The sequence below is a fragment of the Phyllobates terribilis genome, unplaced genomic scaffold (genome assembly GCF_046119375.1).
Source record: "Phyllobates terribilis strain yellow unplaced genomic scaffold, ASM4611937v1 Scaffold_1__5_contigs__length_1240528914, whole genome shotgun sequence".
NCBI lineage: Eukaryota > Metazoa > Chordata > Amphibia > Anura > Dendrobatidae > Phyllobates > Phyllobates terribilis.
Genome location: NW_027362761.1, coordinates 780,276,648 through 780,295,279, shown reverse-complemented (window position 1 = coordinate 780,295,279; position 18,632 = coordinate 780,276,648). Strand labels below are relative to the sequence as shown.

Here is an 18,632-nt window from a genome sequence, read left to right as displayed (position 1 = left end):
GGCAAGTATTGAGTAATTGGGGTTGAAAACATTGTCGAAAGTTGTTCCAAATGTTTAGTAAAAAGAATAAGTGACATTGACAATATATGGGGTAGTATACAAGAAAAAAACATATGAATCAGGAAATGTGGGATCTGCTAGCAGAAGCTGAAGTTCCACCATTACTACTGGCACCAGCTGTCCTTCCACAAGTGCTGCTAAACACATGCCATTATTGGCCTACTTTTCCTCTGGCAAGTGGATTAGTGGGATGAAAGTGTAGGGCATTATGGAATATATGGCCCACCACTCATCTCCATCACAGTAGGATGGTGTTACCTTTAATAGCCACACCATCAGTTTGAGTAATTATTCTGCATACAATGGTGTACATGATTACAAATGACTAAGGGGTATAATTTTTGGACCATTGTTTTAAGTTTAAAAAAACATTAAAAGTCTGACAGTGCACTGTGTCATTAATTGGAATGTTGGTTACTACTCACTTACCATCCATTTCTTACCACCCATTGTAAGATTACTTTCATGTTACTAAGGCTGTATTTGTGAGTAAAGAGGTTGAATAGGATTGGATACAGATCTTTTCAGGTCAAATGGAATACCAGTGATTTTCCACAAATTGTATATTTTGGATCAATTTGTCTAACCTGATGAATTCGGAATTTCAAAAGATTTGATCATCTTTATTTTAGACTTGGTTGTATCTTTCCCAGTAATACATGATGATATGAGGTCTGGGAATCCAAGAATGCCGTTGCCTCCACTGCCTCTCATATATAAGTATTCTTGCATTGATTTCCCTTTTTTCACACAATGACACGGCATCTATAAGGGAATCTGATCGATTTCCCCTGAATTCAGTTGTTTCAGCATCCTTAGAAAATAGTTGAATAATGAAGCACTCAGAAAGTTCTGAGCCCCCTACCCATGATTCTCTGTAATGCAGATATTATGTTATTGATCTTACTTAGTTCCACCACAAATGACTGGCATGGCCTATGGAGATGAAACCGGAGTAGGTAGTTGACAACTTGTGAGTCATGTGTCTGTGTGAAGCCCTCTCACTTGATGCTGCGTGTAATCATAGAATCATAGAATCATAGAATGGTAGAGTTGGAGGGGACCTCCTGGGTCATCTGGTCCAACCCCCTGCTCAAAGCAGGATTCACTAAATCATCTCAGACAGATGTCTGTCCAGCCTCTGTTTGAAGACGTCCATTGAAGGGGAACTCACCACCTCTCGTGGCAGCCTGTTCCACTCATTAATCACCCTAACTGTCAAAAAGTTTTTTCTAATATCTAATCTGTGTCTCCTCCCATTTAGTTTCATCCCATTGCTTCTAGTCTTTCCTTGTGCAAATGAGAATAAAGATGATCCTTCTACAATGTGACAGCCCTTGACATATTTGTAGACAGCTATTAAGTCTCCTCTCAGTCTTCTTTTTTGCAAGCTAAACATTCCCAAATCCTGCAACCGTTCCTCATAGGACAGGGTTTGCAGACCAGTCACCATTCTGGTCGCTCTTCTCTGAACTTGCTCCAGTTTGTCTATGTCTTTTTTAAAATGTGGTGCCCAAAACTGTACACAGTATTCCAGATGAGGTCTGACCAAAGAGGAGTAAAGACCGATAATGACTTCACGTGATCTAGACTGTATGCTTCTGTTAATACATCCCAGAATTGTATTTGCCTTTTTTGCTGCTGCATCACACTGTTGACTCATGTTCAGTCTATGATCTATTAGTATACCTAAGTCTTTTTCACATGTACTGTTGCTTAGCTCTATTCCTCCCATTCTGTATATGCTTTTTTCATTTTTATTGCCCAGATGTAGTACTTTGCATTTTTCCCTGTTAAAAATCATTCTGTTGGTTGCTGCCCACTGCTCCAGTTTATTTAGGTCTTTTTGAATCCTCTCTCTCTCTTCTCTAGTATTAGCTATCCCTCCTAGCTTTGTGTCATCAGCAAATTTAATCAGTTTACCCTCAATTCCTTCATCTAAATCATTGATAAAGATGTTGAACAATACAGGTCCCAGGACGGAGCCCTGTGGTACCCCACTTGAGACATTCATCCAGCTGGATGTGAAGCCATTTACAACCACCCTTTGAGTCCGATCACTAAGCCAGTTATGAATCCACCTAACAGTTGCCTGGTCCATTGCATACTTGGTCATTTTTTCAATAAGGATGGTGTGAGGTACTTTGTCAAATGCTTTGCTGAAGTCAAGATATACTATATCTACAGCATTTCCCTGATCCACCCAGTCAGTGATTCTGTCATAGAAGGAAATTAAGTTAGTCTGACATGACTTGTTAGTTACAAACCCATGCTGACTCTGGTTAATCACTTCATTCTTATCCAGGTACTTACATACATGTTGTTTAATAATTTGTTCAAAGATCTTTCCTGGTATAGAAGTCAGACTCACCGGCCTATAGTTCCCTGGGTCCACCTTCTTCCCCTTTTTGAAGATAGGAACAACATTTGCTCTTCTCCAGTCTTCTGGGACTTCTCCTGTTCTCCAAGAATTTTCAAAGATTATGGAGAGTGGTTCTAAAATTTCTTCTACGATCTCCTTCAGTACTCTGGGGTGTAATTCATCTGGACCTGGAGACTTGAACTCATTTATGTTAGCTAAATATTCCCTCACAATCTTTCTGTTTACAGATAACTTGGATTCTTCTATTCCTTTAAAAGGACAGTGAAGATCAGTTGATGATACATTTTCTTTCTGAGAGAAAACAGATGCAAAATAGGAATTAAAAAGTTTGGCCTTCTCAACATCCTCTCTTACCATTTCTCCATTTTCATCCTGTAAAAATCCTATAGCATCTTTGACTTTTCTTTTACTTTTGACATACCCCCAAAATCCTTTTTTATTGCTTTTGACATCTCTTGCAAGCCTTAATTCATTGTCAGCTTTAGCTAACCTGATACGTGCCCTGCAGGATCTGCAGACTGCATTATAATCTTCTTTAGATATGCCTCCCTCTTTCCATTTAATAAACATTTCTTTCTTTCTTTTTAGCATGTGTTTAAGTTCTGTGTTCATCCATCCTGGTTTCCTTAAATGCTTCCCATTCTTCCTACTTTTCGGGATTGTTAACGATTGTGCTTTGAGAATCTCATTTTTAAAAATTTCCCATCCTTCCTGGACATTTTTGTCCTTAAGGACATCCAGCCATTGGATCCCTCCTATTCTCTTTCTGAGTCTCTTAAAATCTGCCTTTCTAAAATCTAACCTTGAAGTTTGAGTCTTCACATGTCTTCCTCCTCTAGTTATCCAAAATTCTATAATAGCATGATCGCTGCCTCCTAGGGTCCCAGCCACCTTTACCTCCTCAACCATTTCCTCCCTGTTTATAAGGATTAGATCCAAAGTAGCAGATCCCCTTGTTTTCTCCCCTACCTTTTGGAAGATAAAGTTGTCAGCAAGAGAGGATAAGAATTTGCTTGACCTGTTAGTTTTACTTGAGAGAGATTCCCAACAAATGTCTGGATAGTTGAAATCTCCCATGACCACTACGTCATATTTTTTGGAGAACTTGGTCATTTGATGCATAAAGAGTTCATCCATATCTTCAGCTTGCCCAGGTGGCCTGTAGTAAATGCCTACAATGGTGTCCTTTCCATTGTTCTCTCCTTGTATTCTTACCCAAACAGTTTCCACAGAACTCCCAGTCTCTGAAGCTTCAATCTCTGTGCAGATATACGCTTTTCTAACATACAATGCGACACCTCCTCCTCGTTTATCAAGTCTGTTTCTTGCAAATAAGTTGTATCCTTTTAGCCTTTTATTCCAATCATGTGTATCGTCCCACCAAGTTTCAGTGATGCCAATGACATCATATTTCTTTTCCTGCATTAGTAGTTCCAATTCTCCTTGTTTGTTGCCCATGCTTTGTGCATTTGTATAAAAACATTTTAGTTTGTGATTGGTTTCTCTTCCTCCCATATTTTTATTATTTAAATTGTTTTGTCTTTGTTCTTCCTTTCCACTTCCAGTAGCAGAGATCTCAATAGTATTTGTCAGCTGTATGGCTTTTTCTGGCCTTTTGCTTCCCTTCCCACATTGTTCTAGTTTAAAGCTCTCCTGATGAGTGTAGCAAGGCGACTTCCAAATACATGTTTTCCAGTCTTCGTAAGGTGCACCCCATCTCTAGCAAGTAGTCCATCGTATAGGTAATTCATTCCGTGATCCAGAAATCCAAATCCTTGTTGACGGCACCATCGACGTAGCCAGTTGTTCACCTGTAGAATCTTATTCCACCTCATTGTTCCATGGTCATCCACTGGGAGGATGGATGAGAAGACCACCTGCGCTCCCAATTCTTTCACTTTCTTGCCTAAGTCTTCAAAGTCTCTGCAGATGGTTTCCAGGTCCTTTCTTGCGGTGTCATTTGTCCCCACATGTATTAGCAGGAATGGGTAGTGATCTGTAGGTCTGAAGTGTCTTGATATCCTGTCAGACACATCTTTAATTTTTGCTCCTGGAAGACAGCACATTTCTCTTGAGGTTATGTCTGGCCTGCAGATAGCGGCCTCTGTTCCTCTCAACAGGGAATCCCCCATGACCACCACTCTCCGTTTTTTCTTCACAACATTCTTCTTTCTCCATCCAGGAGGATTCTGAGGGCTTACAAGGTTATTCATTGCTGGCAAAGTCTTATTTTGCTGTATTTCTTCATGGTTCTCCTGCGTGAGAGCCTGGTACTGGTTCCTGAGCAGTATGGGTGCTGACTGCCTCTCGATCCTCCAGCTTCTGTGGGTCACATGCTTCCATTCCTCTGTTTCCTCAGGTGCAGTTCGAATTTCTTCTCTTTCTGAATCATGAAGAGATAATTCTGCTCTGTCTAAGAACTCTTCACCTTCCTTAATGATTTTCAAGGTAGTTAACCTCTCTTCTAGATTTCGCAACTTTTCCTCCAACAGGGACACAAGCTTGCATTTCTGGCATGTGAAGTTTGGCTTTTCCACTGGCAAGTCTGTGAACATGTAGCAGGATATGCAACTCACCAAATGGCTCCTGGACTCTTCCATGTTCTTACTGTTAATGTTCTGAAAACAGTGAAAAAAGCTTCAAAAAAAGCTTCAAAATGCGCGCGCCGCAGGCTTTGTGCCCACGTAGCAGATTTGATGCAGAGCGTTTTTGCCGCTCTCTGGCAGAAAAAAACGCATGCAGATTTACATGTGTTTTTTCTGCCAGAGAGAAGCGTTTTTTCAGCATTTTTACATGCGTTTTCGCATGCGTTTTTTCAAGCACTTTTCCAAGCGATTTTGAGCATCACTTGGAAAAGTGCTTGACAAGTTGGTCACACAATATAAATCCATGTAACCGGCATGGATTTATAATGTGTGACCAACTTAGATGCTTTAAATGCTGCATCTATAGTAAAAAAAAAAAAAAAAAAAGTTAAAAATAAAAAAAACCTGTATACTCACCTCTCCGGTCTGCTCCCGGCGGCGTCCTCTCTCCTCAGCGTCCCACGGTGTACTTGCAGGACCTGCGCTGACGTCATTTAGTCTGCTGATGGTCACGCGACCATCACCTGACCGCTGACGTCAGCGGTCGCGTGACCATCAGCTGACTAAATGACGTCACCGCAGGTCCTGCAAGTACACCGCGGGACGCCGAGGAGAGAGGACGCCGCCGGGAGCAGACCGGAGAGGTAAGTATACAGTTTTTTTTTATTTTTAACTTTTTTATTTCTTTTATTCACCGCGTGGTAACCGGGGTGAAGAGGAGTTGTCTCCTCTACATCCTGGGTACCACACGCACCGCAATTACGCTGCAAGTTCGCGGTCATTGAATTTTATTGAAACGCAGCAAATCCACATATACCTGCGGGTTTGCTGCATTTCAATGTTCCTCAATGGCCGCGAATTTGCAGCGTAATCGTGGTAGAAATGGTCATGCTGCGTTTTGCAACGCAATGCGAATTTGGCGCGCTAATTAGCCCACCATGTGCACAGCACATCCAAATTCACATTGCTTTGCATGGCAGATGGTTTTACAAGCGTTTTCGCGGCCGTTAAAACGCCGCAAAAACACTACGTGGGCACGTGGCCGCAGACTGGGTTATCTTTACTCATCTCATTCTCTACACATATCTACATCCTTTTATGCTGTGATCTCTCAATGACCTTATAGTTTCTGAAAGGATTTGGAGAGATGCAAGCTAATAAACAGAAAATTGTACTAGAGTTGTGCACACTCCATAGCCAGAAAATAGTTGGAATTTTTTAGTCAATACTAGTCTCCAATGCTTTCAAAATTGAGACTCCCAGACAAGATTTAGAAATTCAGCCACTTTCCCCTAAGTTATTTCTTACTCAGCACTGTTCCAGAGGTCCATGGGACTCTATGAGCAAGTAATTCATTCAACACGGCTGTCTCTGCAGTTCCTGAGTTGCAGTTCACTTCAATAACTGAGGAACTAACACACAGCTACAGTGGGGAAAAAAGTATTTTGTCAGCCACCAATTGTGCAAGTTCTCCCACTTAAAAAGATGAGAGAGGCCTGTAATGGACATCATAGGTAGACCTCAACTATGAGAGACAAAATTAGAAAACAAATCCTGAAAATCACATTATCTGATTTGGAAAGAAATTGTTTTCAAATTTTGGTGGAAAATAAGTATTTGGTCAATTACAAAAGTTCATCTCAATACTTTGTTATATATCCTTTGTTGGCATTGATAGAGGTCAAATGTTTTCTGTAATTCTTCACAAGGTTGGCACACACTGTTGCTGGTATGTTGGCCCATTCCTCCATGCAGATCTCCTCTAGAGCAGTGATGTTTTTCTATAGAGTTTAGATCTGGAGGCTGGATAGGCCACTCCAGGACCTTAAAATGCTTCTTGCAAAGCCACTCCTTCGTTGCCCTGGTGGTGTGCTTGGGGTCATTGTCATGCTGAAAGACCCAGCCGAGTTTCATCTTCAATGCCCTTGCTGATGGAAGGAGGTTTTCACTCAAAATCTCACGATACTTGGCCTCATTCATTCTTTCATGTACACGGATCAGTCGTCCTGGTCCCTTGGCAGAGAAACAGCCCCAAAGTATGATGTTGCCACCCCCATGCTTCACAGTAGGTATGGTGTTCTTTGGATGCAACTCAGCATTCTTTCTCCTCCAAACACGACGAGTTGTGTTTCTACCAAACAGTTCTACTTTGGTTTCATTTGACTATATGACATTCTCCCAATACTCTTCTGAATCATCCAAATGCTCTCTAGCAAACTTCAGACTGGCCAGGACATGTAATGGCTTAAGTAGGGTGACACGTCTGGCACTGCAGGATCTTATACCCTGGCGGCGTAGTGTGTTATTGATGGTAGCCTGTGTAACGTTGATCCCAGCTCTCTACAGGTCATTCACTATGTCCCCCCGTGTGGTTTGGGATCTTTCCTCACCATTCTTGAGATAATTTTTACCCCACGGGGTGAAATCTTGTGTGGAGCCCCAGATCGAGGGAGATTATCAGTGGTCTTGTATGTATTCCATTTTCTAATTATTGCTCCCACGGTTGATTTCTTCACATCAAGCTGCTTGCCTTTTGCAGATTCAGTCTTCCCAGCCTGGTGCAGGGCTACAATTTTATTTCTGGTGTCCTTCGACAGCTCTTTGGTCTTCACCATAGTGGAGTTTGGAGTGTGATTGTTTGAGATTGCGAACAGGTGTCTTTGATAACAAGTTTAAACAGGTGCCAGTACTACAGGTAAGAGGACAGAGGAGCCTCTTAAAGAAGAAGTTACAGGTCTGTGAGAGCCAGAAATCTTGCTTGTTTGTAGGTGACCAAATACTTATTTTCCACCAAAATTTGAAAAAAAATTCTTTCCAAATCAGACAATGTGATTTTCAGGATTTGTTTTCTCATTTTGTCTCTCATAGTTGAGGTCTACCTATGATGTCAATTACAGGCGTCTCTCATCTTTTTAAGTGGGAGAACTTGCACAATTGGTGGCTGAATAAATACTTTTTTTCCCCACTGTATATTGTTCTAGTAAGCATTATTTGGACGCCCATCAATCAGACATTGATGGTACGTAGAAACAAAAAATAGATCCAGCTCCTGATTTAAAAATTAGCAAAATTTTATTGAAGTAAGCTAAAATAGCATGGCATGGTAGACATAAAAGAAAAAGCGACGCATTTCGACCACAATCACGGTCTCATTCTTTTATTCTATTCAGCTCAAAATAAGATCGCGATTGAAGTCAAAATGCGTTACTTTTTCTTTTATCTCTATCATGCCATGCTATTTTAGCATACTTCAATAAAATTTTGATAATTTTAAAATCGGAAGCTGGATCTATTTTTTGCTTTTTGTACTTTTCGTCCATGTGACATCAGAATGGAGTTCCTTGCACCTGAGTCAACTTATGAGTGGTGAGCTGACTTTTTTCACTTATTAATGGTCTGTACCAGTGGCAGTTAGGAACCCATGCACCAAATAACTCCCTATGCGTGGTACTAGAGAGTTGTAGCAATCATTTGGGTTTACATTTGGGACAACTACCAATTGGATGTAATGTAGATGTATTCCTTCATTATCTTTATTTGGACAACTTTTTTAAGTAATGAAAATCGGTTGCATTGGTTTGTCAACTTCTTGCCAAGTGTATATTAAGTAGATTTTAAATAACCTGGATTAGTACTCTTTTGTCGAAAAACTGTTCTAGAAAAATAATTACATATGTGTGTTTGAGTATTGTGGTATTCCTTTGTCTAATAAAATAAAGTTTGTATGTAGTCACTCTTCATTTTCTAGAAGGAAAAATTTGTTCTGATGACTAGAACGAAATGGCTATTGGTATCTGCCTTTAATACTTCAGTTTTCGCTTTTAAATTGCCAAGAACTAGACATCATTCTGTGGTTCTCTAGGAGGAATAATACAATATTTTTAGTGCCCAATAAACAAACTGGCTGTAAGATTCCAAATTGTCTGAAACGATATTATTTTTCTGCATGGGAAGGTACATTGTTGGTACCACGATCAATAGCTTTTATGAACATTATTGTTACATTATTACAATATCATGTATTGTAGAACAAAGAAAGGGTTCATTTCATTTTAGTAATAGTTTTACAGACTATTATGTGTTTCTCGTGTTGAGCCCCTGCGGCAGAGATTGATCGGGGAAGATGTGTTCTTGGAATACATAACATGTTTATTTTGAGGAACAACATGTATTTCAGAGCTGGATACTATTCACTTTCTCTGTCTACATTACCTGTCAATTATGTTACATTTGATGGCCGTGAGATGCATTTTCCAGAAAGCTTAGATGTATTTCCTGCCCGAGGCTTACATTAAATTCTATTGTGGTCTGTTCTACTTCCTTTTTAAGCTCTTCACCACTGAGAGATGTTTGCTGTTGGATCTACGTTACATGATTGTCAATAAATGTGTGCACTGTGTACTTTTATAATATTCTGTTAGTTACTGCACAATGTTTGGCTAGATCACTCAGTAGGGTATGAAGATAATACCATAATAATTATAGCTTTAATATAAAGAGTGTATACTCACAAAAAGTGTGCAATAAATTGAAGGCTCATATGTCACTAAGTCCATCCTCTCGGCAACTTTTCTGATGGTTTATGAGATGGAGGGTCACTATTAAGCGAGTTTTGGTCAGAGGGCATGCAATATGAGAGAGAGAAAAAGAAAAGAGGGAAAAGGATTAGGGACCCAAAAATGTTCCAGACAGGAAAAGCGAAATGGTGAAAAAACATAGTGGGTGACCTTATTAAATCCAAAAGGAAGAACATACATGATCAGAAAAAAATGAGTAAGAAATGAACAATGAAAAATGATATACCAAAGAAACATACTGTTACGCTCGCGGCCGGACTGACTGGCGTGAGCGTGAGCGTGATTAGTGATCCCACTGTACCATGAACCGAGGAGTGCCTGGAGGGGCGTAACTAAGTATCAACCCGATCCGACCAAGGTTGCACGGCGGCTTAGTCGACTCCATGGACCAAGGAGGAACCGAGCAGAGGGACCAGCTGCAACTCCAGGTCAGACCCAGCAGATGCGGTAGACAAGCAGAGTAAAGCGAAACCGCCGGAGCGGAGGACAAGGCAGAGCAGAGAGGAACTGCTGGTGCGGTGAGCAAGCAGAGCGGAGCAAAAACCGCAGATGCGGTGGGAAAATCAGAGCAGAGCGGAACCGCCGGAGCGGTAGACAAGGCAGAGCAGAGAGAAACTGCCGATGCGGTGGACAAGGCAGAGCAGAGCGGAACCGCCGGAGCGGTGGGCAAGGAAGAGCAGAGAGAAGCCGCCGGAGCGGTGGGCAAGTCCGGGCGGAGAGAAACCGCCGGAGCGGTGGGTAAGGCAGAGCAGAGGGAAGCCGCCGGAGCGGTGGGCAAGTCAGAGCAGGGAGAAACCGCCGGAGCGGTGGGTAAGGCAGAGCAGAGGGAAGCCGCCAGAGCGGTGGGCAAGTCAAAGCAGGGAGAAACCGCCTTAGTGGTGGGTAAAGCAGAGCAGAGGGAAACCACCGGAGCAGTGGGCAAGTCAGAGCAGAGAAAAACCGCCGGAGGCGGAGAGGACAGGGCTCTGTTCACATGGAACAGACTGGAAAATACAGGAAGATACGGAGAAAGGGAAAAGGGACAAGTAGAACCAGATACACACAACGAGTTGGAGTTAGGTGCAGGTTCAGATACTGCAGGAAAAGGGAAGGTACGGACATAGAGATAAACAGGTAACAGGCTAGGATACAGTTCAGACAGGAACTGCTACTGCAATGAGATACAAAAATGAGCCTGGGAATACAGCCCCCAGAGTGGCGGAAACAGACTAGAAGTCACAGGTAACAGGCCTTGGAATACAGCTCCCAGAGTAGCGGAAACAGACTAGATGTCAGAGATAACAGGTCTGGGAATGCAGCCCCCAGAGTGGTGGAAACAGACTAGAAGTCAGAGATAACAGGACAGGACCTGGCAATACAGTTGCAAAGACAAACTGAGTGAAGGTGTTGCTCAGGCACCTCCTACTGGGTGGAGGGGGTTTAAATATCCAGTGACTCACAGCAATAGGCTGGAGATGCATTAGGTGTGCGCCCAGAGCAGCCACAAGAATCAGGAAGTAACCGGGCCGCCGCCCTAAGCAGTCAGTCAAGAGGCATGCACACAGCATGAACTGGAGCAAGATTAGCAGGCTGGACTGACAGGTAAGATTGCGGTCTTGCATAGTGGGAGGTGGTGCACTATGCAAGCACGCCGCCAGGGATGTTACACATACCGAAGGAATCTGTTCAGGAGTTACTTGTGGTTGGATCCGTCTGCATGATGGACACTCAACACGCCGACGGATCCAACCACAGGTAACTTCTGAACAGATTCCTTCGGTATTTAGTTCACTTTATTCCTTTAATATGTCAGATGCCACTTAGCTGGTTTGATCACATTTTCTCTGTGTCTCCAAAAGGGGCTCTTCTGCTGCTGCTAGCAGCTTTCACTTTCTTAACCATGGTATAATTTTTATCTATTACGCTATCCCGTCCATTGCTATTGCCACTTTTTCTTTTTTTTTATACATTTTGTTCAACAACATAATTAATTAAAAACAATCTTTTCAACCCCAATAATTCAAAGCTTGCCAAAAAGGATGAAATAACAAACATTAGGTAAATAGTTAAAAGTACAGAAAGAAAAATGTGGCAGCATGCAGCAGGTGTTGCATGTACAATTTTTTATTGGACTAGTAAAAAACAAGCACAGTTAAATGTCCAAATTTTTTGTAACATTTATTTCTATTTTTTCAACAAATCTCAACCCCCTTTCTAAAAATGACAAAATAGGAAATTCTGGGTAGGTACCTGACCAAAATGTCAGCACATGCAACAGGTCACTGTATTGAAGTGGAATGTACTTATGTAAAATTTTAATGCTAATACAGTTATGTAAAAAAATAGTTTTCAACTTGCTCATTTTCTGAGGTAGACAATTGCAGTAAAAATATATATATATTCCACAGTCATAAAAACGATTGCACAAGGAATGCGAAATTGCAAACAGCCACTTGTGACAAGCAAGCACACCGTTTGATGCTGATTTCCGATTTTTTTGTGTAAAAAAACTGTTGTGCTGTCTTGCTTCTGCTTTTTAGTGAACTAAGAATGAAGAAAAAATGTGTAATTATACGTCACATGTAGCAGGACAGATGCCAGCTACAACATATAACTGATCAATCACACTCAATCTGGCACTGCTGCTGGTACTTTCCTTTCTATCTACGCCCCCCAAAAATTGAATCTCTGTATTATTCGCAGATTACTATTCTTATCTTCTTCAGTGCTCAGTATTATTTTCTGGACTATTTATCTAATGTTTTAGGACTTTTTCTTCCTTTCGCTATTGCTGAGCTGTGAGTGTTGATGCTCTCCCATTAAAATCCACCTAGAATGAATGCTGCATTCCCTGCCTAAGCTTTTATGCAGTTTATAATAGTTCTTCCTGATTGGCTGCATTAAACCATGTGATGTGACAGCTCCACGGCATTATGGCGAAGCCTGTATGAAGCACTTAAGTTCATGTCAGTCGTTTATAGTTGATATAATCTTCTGCAATATGTAAAATTGCACCGATCATTTATTTTGTGGTTCGAGAAAATCGAACTGCAAATTATTCTAATTCACTGAGATCTGATACGCATCGAATAAAGTCAATCATCTCCACCCTTGTTTCATTTGAGTCTTATTCTTCTTTTAATTTACACCTTTTTTAAGGTCAAATTTTTTTTTTGTGTTTGCCTGTTTTTTTATGATTGTCATTGTGGTCAGGGTTTGTGGACAATTGCAACTTTTTAGAAATCGCTAAATTTTTTGTGCAAATGTACTTCAGTCCACTCCCACCCCCATTTCCCCCCGCTGTCTGTTCATGTCCGCCTGAACTTTTTTGCTACATTTTTGTGACATTTCAAAACATGTTAAAAGGCAAAAATGAAAATAATTTTGACGAATTTGGCACAAAAAATGTCAGCCAATACCATGAATCAAAAAAAGAAACATGACTTAAAAATAAACACAAATGATGAATTTAGCCCATTGTATTTTAAATGCCCTACATCCTTCTGGGTTCTGTTGGAACAACCAGGGCTACAAGTACCACTAATATTGAAATAATAATAATAATAATGTACTGTAGAAGTGCTACCCATACAATTTCTCAATAGATTATAATGTTAAAAGAAATAAAGAAGCCTTATTTTTATGATTTACCACTTGTAATGAATGTTGGACTTTCAGACAATAGAAAAGGGGTAGTTTATTATAGACAACATGGAAGTGCTGGAGTTATACATGCGTGATAGAATAAAAGCCTCGCCTCAGCACTCAGTGTTTACAGGGAACATTGATGGAAAGTTTTAGTGGCAATCTTCCATAACAGGACAGTTAGTGTTATTTAATGCTCTGCTCAATTATGACATTATTCACTAGATATTACTGTACTCTTTTCTAGTTGAATGTGTAATAAGCATCTATAATAATGGCACATAATCAATGTACTTCTGGCACCACTGACATATCGCTCTCGTCCAAGGGTGCATTCTTCATTCTCTAGCTGGTTTGTGTTCGCTTCCTCCGGTAGCAGCCAGTTTTAAAGCAAGCAGCAATGCATCACCATTCTCATAGACCCCGATAAAGAGGGGAAATAAAACTTAAACGTGTTTCATTTTTATGGGAGCATTTTTTTAAGCTGAGTTTTAGTAGCACTTAGCACATACAGGAAGATATTTAGTTGCTTGCTTCATCTGCAAACCGTTTATCTCTTTTATTGTCAGGATGCATATATATATTATATCGGTTCACATCCACTTGGAAATTGTTGCAGTATTTACATAGGGCGATGCAGTGATAAGCCTGTTGTTATATTGCTCATATTGAAACAAAAATATATCTTAGAGGAAACATAATTATTGTTTGCAGTTATGCTATGTAACATTTGGTTTAATTCCTCTTGTGAAGATTTAGAGAAAGGTTTACAGAAAGGAGACAAAGGCCCTTATTTTTGCTGCAATTATTGTTCATTTACAGGGATATTTTTGCTTTCTGGAAATAAAGGTTACATAATGAAAAATTATATATTTAGCCACATACTTTCTATTTAGAAATGTTATCCCTGTCTGAGCTATTCATGGCCCTGATGAAAACAATTGTGTCTTTGCAATGACACTGAAGGTTGGGAGTCCTGAGTAGGGATGAGTGGACCACTGGAAGTTTGTGTTTTGGTACCCAACCGAACTTTAGTCCAAAGTTCGGTTCGGGTACCAGAACTGTTCCTGAACCTGAACCCGAACTTTCTCTCTTTCTCTCCCCGGACTCCCGAACTATAAAATAGACTTCCAGGAGAAGTCCATGATAGGAATTTAGCTTCGGATACTACTTGTCAGGTATGAACCCCAAACTTTACAGTTCAAGTTTTCTCATCTCTAGTCCTGAGATATCTGAACACGCAGTAAAGTTTCCATAACTCACATAGAAGTGAAGAAGCATGGCAACGTAGGCTACGCTGTTTCACTTCTCTAATTTAACTCCAATTATAAAAATGATAAGGATTTGGTACAAAAAAGTATATTGGAACGATACCAAGAATAACATGTATAGTATTTGCTGAAATTGTATTACCCCTTTTAAAAGTTTTTTTTCAGTTACATTTCAATACATATTAAAGAAGTTGTCCAGTCCTAAGCGATAAGTCTGCGCACCCTCCGTTTCCGGGTCTGAAACTGGCGAATCCCTGCAGAGCACAGTGAGTGTGCTGGGGGGATTCATAAGTCTGCAGTCACACAGAGTGACTGCAGACTTATCGGTTTGGACCAGACAACCCCTTTCACCTATGTTTTCTTGTGATGGGGAAAATAGCATTACATGCCAGAATTGAGTGACCAACAATGATGTGAATTACTTTTAAAGCAATTACTTTATGTGCTTCCACTAATAAAAAAAAAGCTTTATTTAAAAATCAATATACTCAGTTTCAAGTATAAAATAGCATGTGAGTTAAGAAAAAAAAAAAAGTAGGATTAAAAAGTAATTTCATGAAATGATAAAAGTACATATATTAACACAAGCACATTTTATTTTCTGCAGATCTTAAAGAAGTCATGCACAGAAATTTTGTATGTGGATCCATCATCCGTCTGTGTTGGCGGTAAGTAAATTGATGTTTATATTACGATTGCCTGACTGCAGGACTACTATCTTGCTTTAACTTCAGTCGGCTTGCGCCACATAAAGTATAACTTCCTTTTCTGGATATTGTGTCTTACAGCCGGATAAATATTCATGTAAAAATATTTTATGGAAAGTAAGTTTATCTGAAAAAATAAATAAAAGTGTTTGATAACTACCTTAAATGTATTCAAAGCTAAAATGCTACATGTCTATTTATTTTTCAATATTACTTCACCATTCTTTTATTTCCCTATACCCTACATATACAAGGTTTACTATTCTTAAGGTTTATTGTAGTTTATTGATAGATCAGCAGTTGACAACAATGTAATCCGGAGTCTGGGCTCGAGAAAAAAAATGAAACATTTCTACGTTACATGTTCATAAAAAAAGACACAATGCATTGCAAGGCATAAAAATGATCAAAAGTGCATTAAAAAGCAAAACAGCTGGGAAGATGGCAAGAGCAAAGTTAGCTCTATAGTGAGCCATAAACATTCTTCTCAGCTCTTTCATAGGATTATAGGGCTGGAGCACCATTATCATCTTTTAGCTTGAACTTCTAAACAATAATCCTTTTTGTATTATTCCTTTGATTCGTGAAATGTAAATGTAAGGCTACATTTCTGAGATGAGTTTATGGTAAACTTTTGATGTTACCAGTTTTATGCAGCATTTCTGCACTTAATAGGTAGATTAGGTTACTTGCGTTTTTTACATGCCTTTTTATCACTCTTTTGACTCAACGATTTTTGTCTCTTTTTTGTATATCATATTTTAAATTAAGCTGCTTTGTTTTTGATACTTCCTGGTATTTGTATTTGACAAAACATTATTAATACAGTCATGTGTGGATGACAAATGAAGAGAATTTGACATGTTGATTTCAAAACCACATCGCGGGTCAGTTTACGCAGGGAAAAAAAGGTCAGTGGGCATGAGATTTCTATAAATCTCACCAACTTTGCAGGAACTGTAAGATGCTGCTTTTTTTGTGCAGCCTAGAAAACTCACCAAAAACTCATTTTAAAGGGGTTTTCCCATGAACAAAGTGCATTTTAATCAATAGATCTTAGTATAAAAATAAGTTCCACAATTCAATGTGTTTAAAGAAAATGTTCCTGTGCTGAGATAATCTTATAAATGTGCCGCTGCTATATGTTGTGTAATGGCTGCATCTGTCTGTGCATAATGCTACTTTATATTAATCGTTTTTTACACATACTTTCTAAAAAAAAGGCTCATCATTAAGACCCTTTCAGGCCTGGTCTTTAAAGGGGTGGTCCGTAGGCAAAGCATTTTTCTCCTAACTCCCTAGCTTATTTCTAATATACTTACTTTAAAAAATCCCTAATGTTCCCTAACTGTACTGTCTAAATGCTTTTGTATTTTCTTTTCCTATTAACTGCCTGACGATGATTCTTTTGAGTATCCCAGTGCATGCTGGGATACTCAAACGAAGCGTCATCATGGGGCACTAACTGAAGTCATTGTCATTGCCCTCCCTCAAAAAAAAAACGTCATCAGTGATGCTCGTTTCCGATGCTGGTCCCTGCTATGCCCCTGAGTGTCTCCCTTGTGCAGTGCCGCACCACTCCCGACACATTAAGCCCCCAAAATGCTGCAATCGAAGTCGATCGCAACATTCCGGGAGCAAGGGGAGGTAAGCGCGGCTTAGTTACCTTGTCGCCGGTGTCCTGCACTGTCTGTGCCGACTCACGGTAGTTGCTATGGTGATCCAATGTCGTCATGATGACATGCGGGTCACCAGGCATCAGGAACTTACTTTGATCATGCGCAGTGCACGATCAAAGTAACGTCTGCATGCAGGCTGAGAGCCTGTATAGCATAGAGATGCTGCTGCTGCATCTCTATGCTATACAAGCGATCAGCCTGCAAAAAGTGAAAGTCCCATAGTGGGATAAAGTGTAAATGTCAAAAAAAAAGTGTCTGAAAGTAGAAAAAAAAATTGTAAAAATATGAAAAAATAATCCCCCCAAAAAATAAAAATATACTGTACCCATAAATAAATATTATTATGAAAAAAAAACCGACAAAAGTAAACATATTGGTATTGCCACGTCCGGAAAGACCTGACCTATAATACTGTCCTACTGATTAACCCCTTTAGTGAGCACAGTTAAAAATAAAAATTAAAAACTAAGCAAAAAACGATGCTTTATTAGCATACCGCCAAAAAACAAGCCACCATACCGCTCCATCAGCTGAAAAATTAAAAATTTATAGCTCTCAGAAGAAAGCGATACAAAAAAATTATTTTTTCTGTAAAATAGTTTTTATTGTGTAAAAGCGCCAAAACATGAAAAAACTACATAAATGTGGTACCGCTGTAAACATACTGACCCGAAGAATAAAGCTGCCTTATCAATTTCACCACACGTGGAACGACATTAAAAAAAAAAAACAATTCCTGAATTGTTGGTTTTTGTTTATTCTGCCTCCCAAAAATCGGAATAGAAAGCGATCAAAAAATGTCACGTGCCCGAAAATGGTACCAATAAAAATGTCAATTTGTCCAGCAAAAATCAAGCCATCACATGACTCTGTCGGCAGAAATATGAAAAAATGATTGCAAAAACTAGTAATTTGGGGCTAATATATCATTTTTGTGGAAAAAGTTTGATTTTTTTTTTATTTTCATGGCTCTACATTATAAACTTCTGTGAAGCACCAGGGGTGTGAAGAACCAGGGGTTCAGAGTGCTCACCACACATCTACAGAAGTTCCATGAGGAGTCTAGTTTCCAAAATGGGGTCAGCTATGGGCAGTTTCCACTGTTTAGGCACATCAGGTGCTCCCCAAACGCGACATGGCGTCCGCTAATTATTCAAGCAAATTTTACATTCAAAAAGTCAAATGGTGCTCCTTCCCTTCCGAACCCTGCCGTGTGCCCAAACAGTGGTTTTCTCCCACATATGGGGTGTTGGCCTACTCGGGAGAAATTGCACAACAAATTGAATGGTGCGGTTTCTCCTGTCACCCTTATGAAAATGCAAAATTGGAGGCTGAAAAACATTTATGTGGGAAAAATGTGAAAATTTTATTTTTACGGCTCAATGTCATAAACTTCTGTGAAGCACCTGGGGGTTTAATATGTTCACCACATATTTAGATAAGTTCCCTGAGGGGTTTTGTTTCCAAAATGGTGTCACTTGTGGGGAGTTTCCACTGTTTAGGTACATCAGGGGCTCTTCGAACGCGATATGGCGTCCGCTAATTATTCAAGCAAATTTTACATTCAAAAAGTCAAATGGCTTTCCTTTCCTTCTGAACCCTGCCGTGTGCCCGAACAGTGGTTTTCTCCCACATATGGGGTATCTGCTTACTCAGGAGAAATTGCACAACAAATTGCATGGTGCAATTTCTCCTGTTACCCTTATGGAAATGTAAAATTGCGGTCTGAAAACATTTTTGTGGGAA

At 39.9% G+C, this 18,632-nt stretch overlaps 1 protein-coding gene across 1 annotated transcript in view; it reads left to right on the top strand.

Moving 5' to 3' along the window:
* The window catches only part of ANTXR2 (ANTXR cell adhesion molecule 2), a 260,993-nt gene that overhangs the window by 103,134 nt on the left and 139,227 nt on the right, over positions 1-18,632 (top strand). Inside the window, exon 9 of the mRNA XM_073637003.1 lies at positions 15,108-15,168. Within this exon, the coding sequence (XP_073493104.1) occupies positions 15,108-15,168 (61 nt within the window). The remainder of the gene's footprint in view (positions 1-15,107; positions 15,169-18,632) is intronic.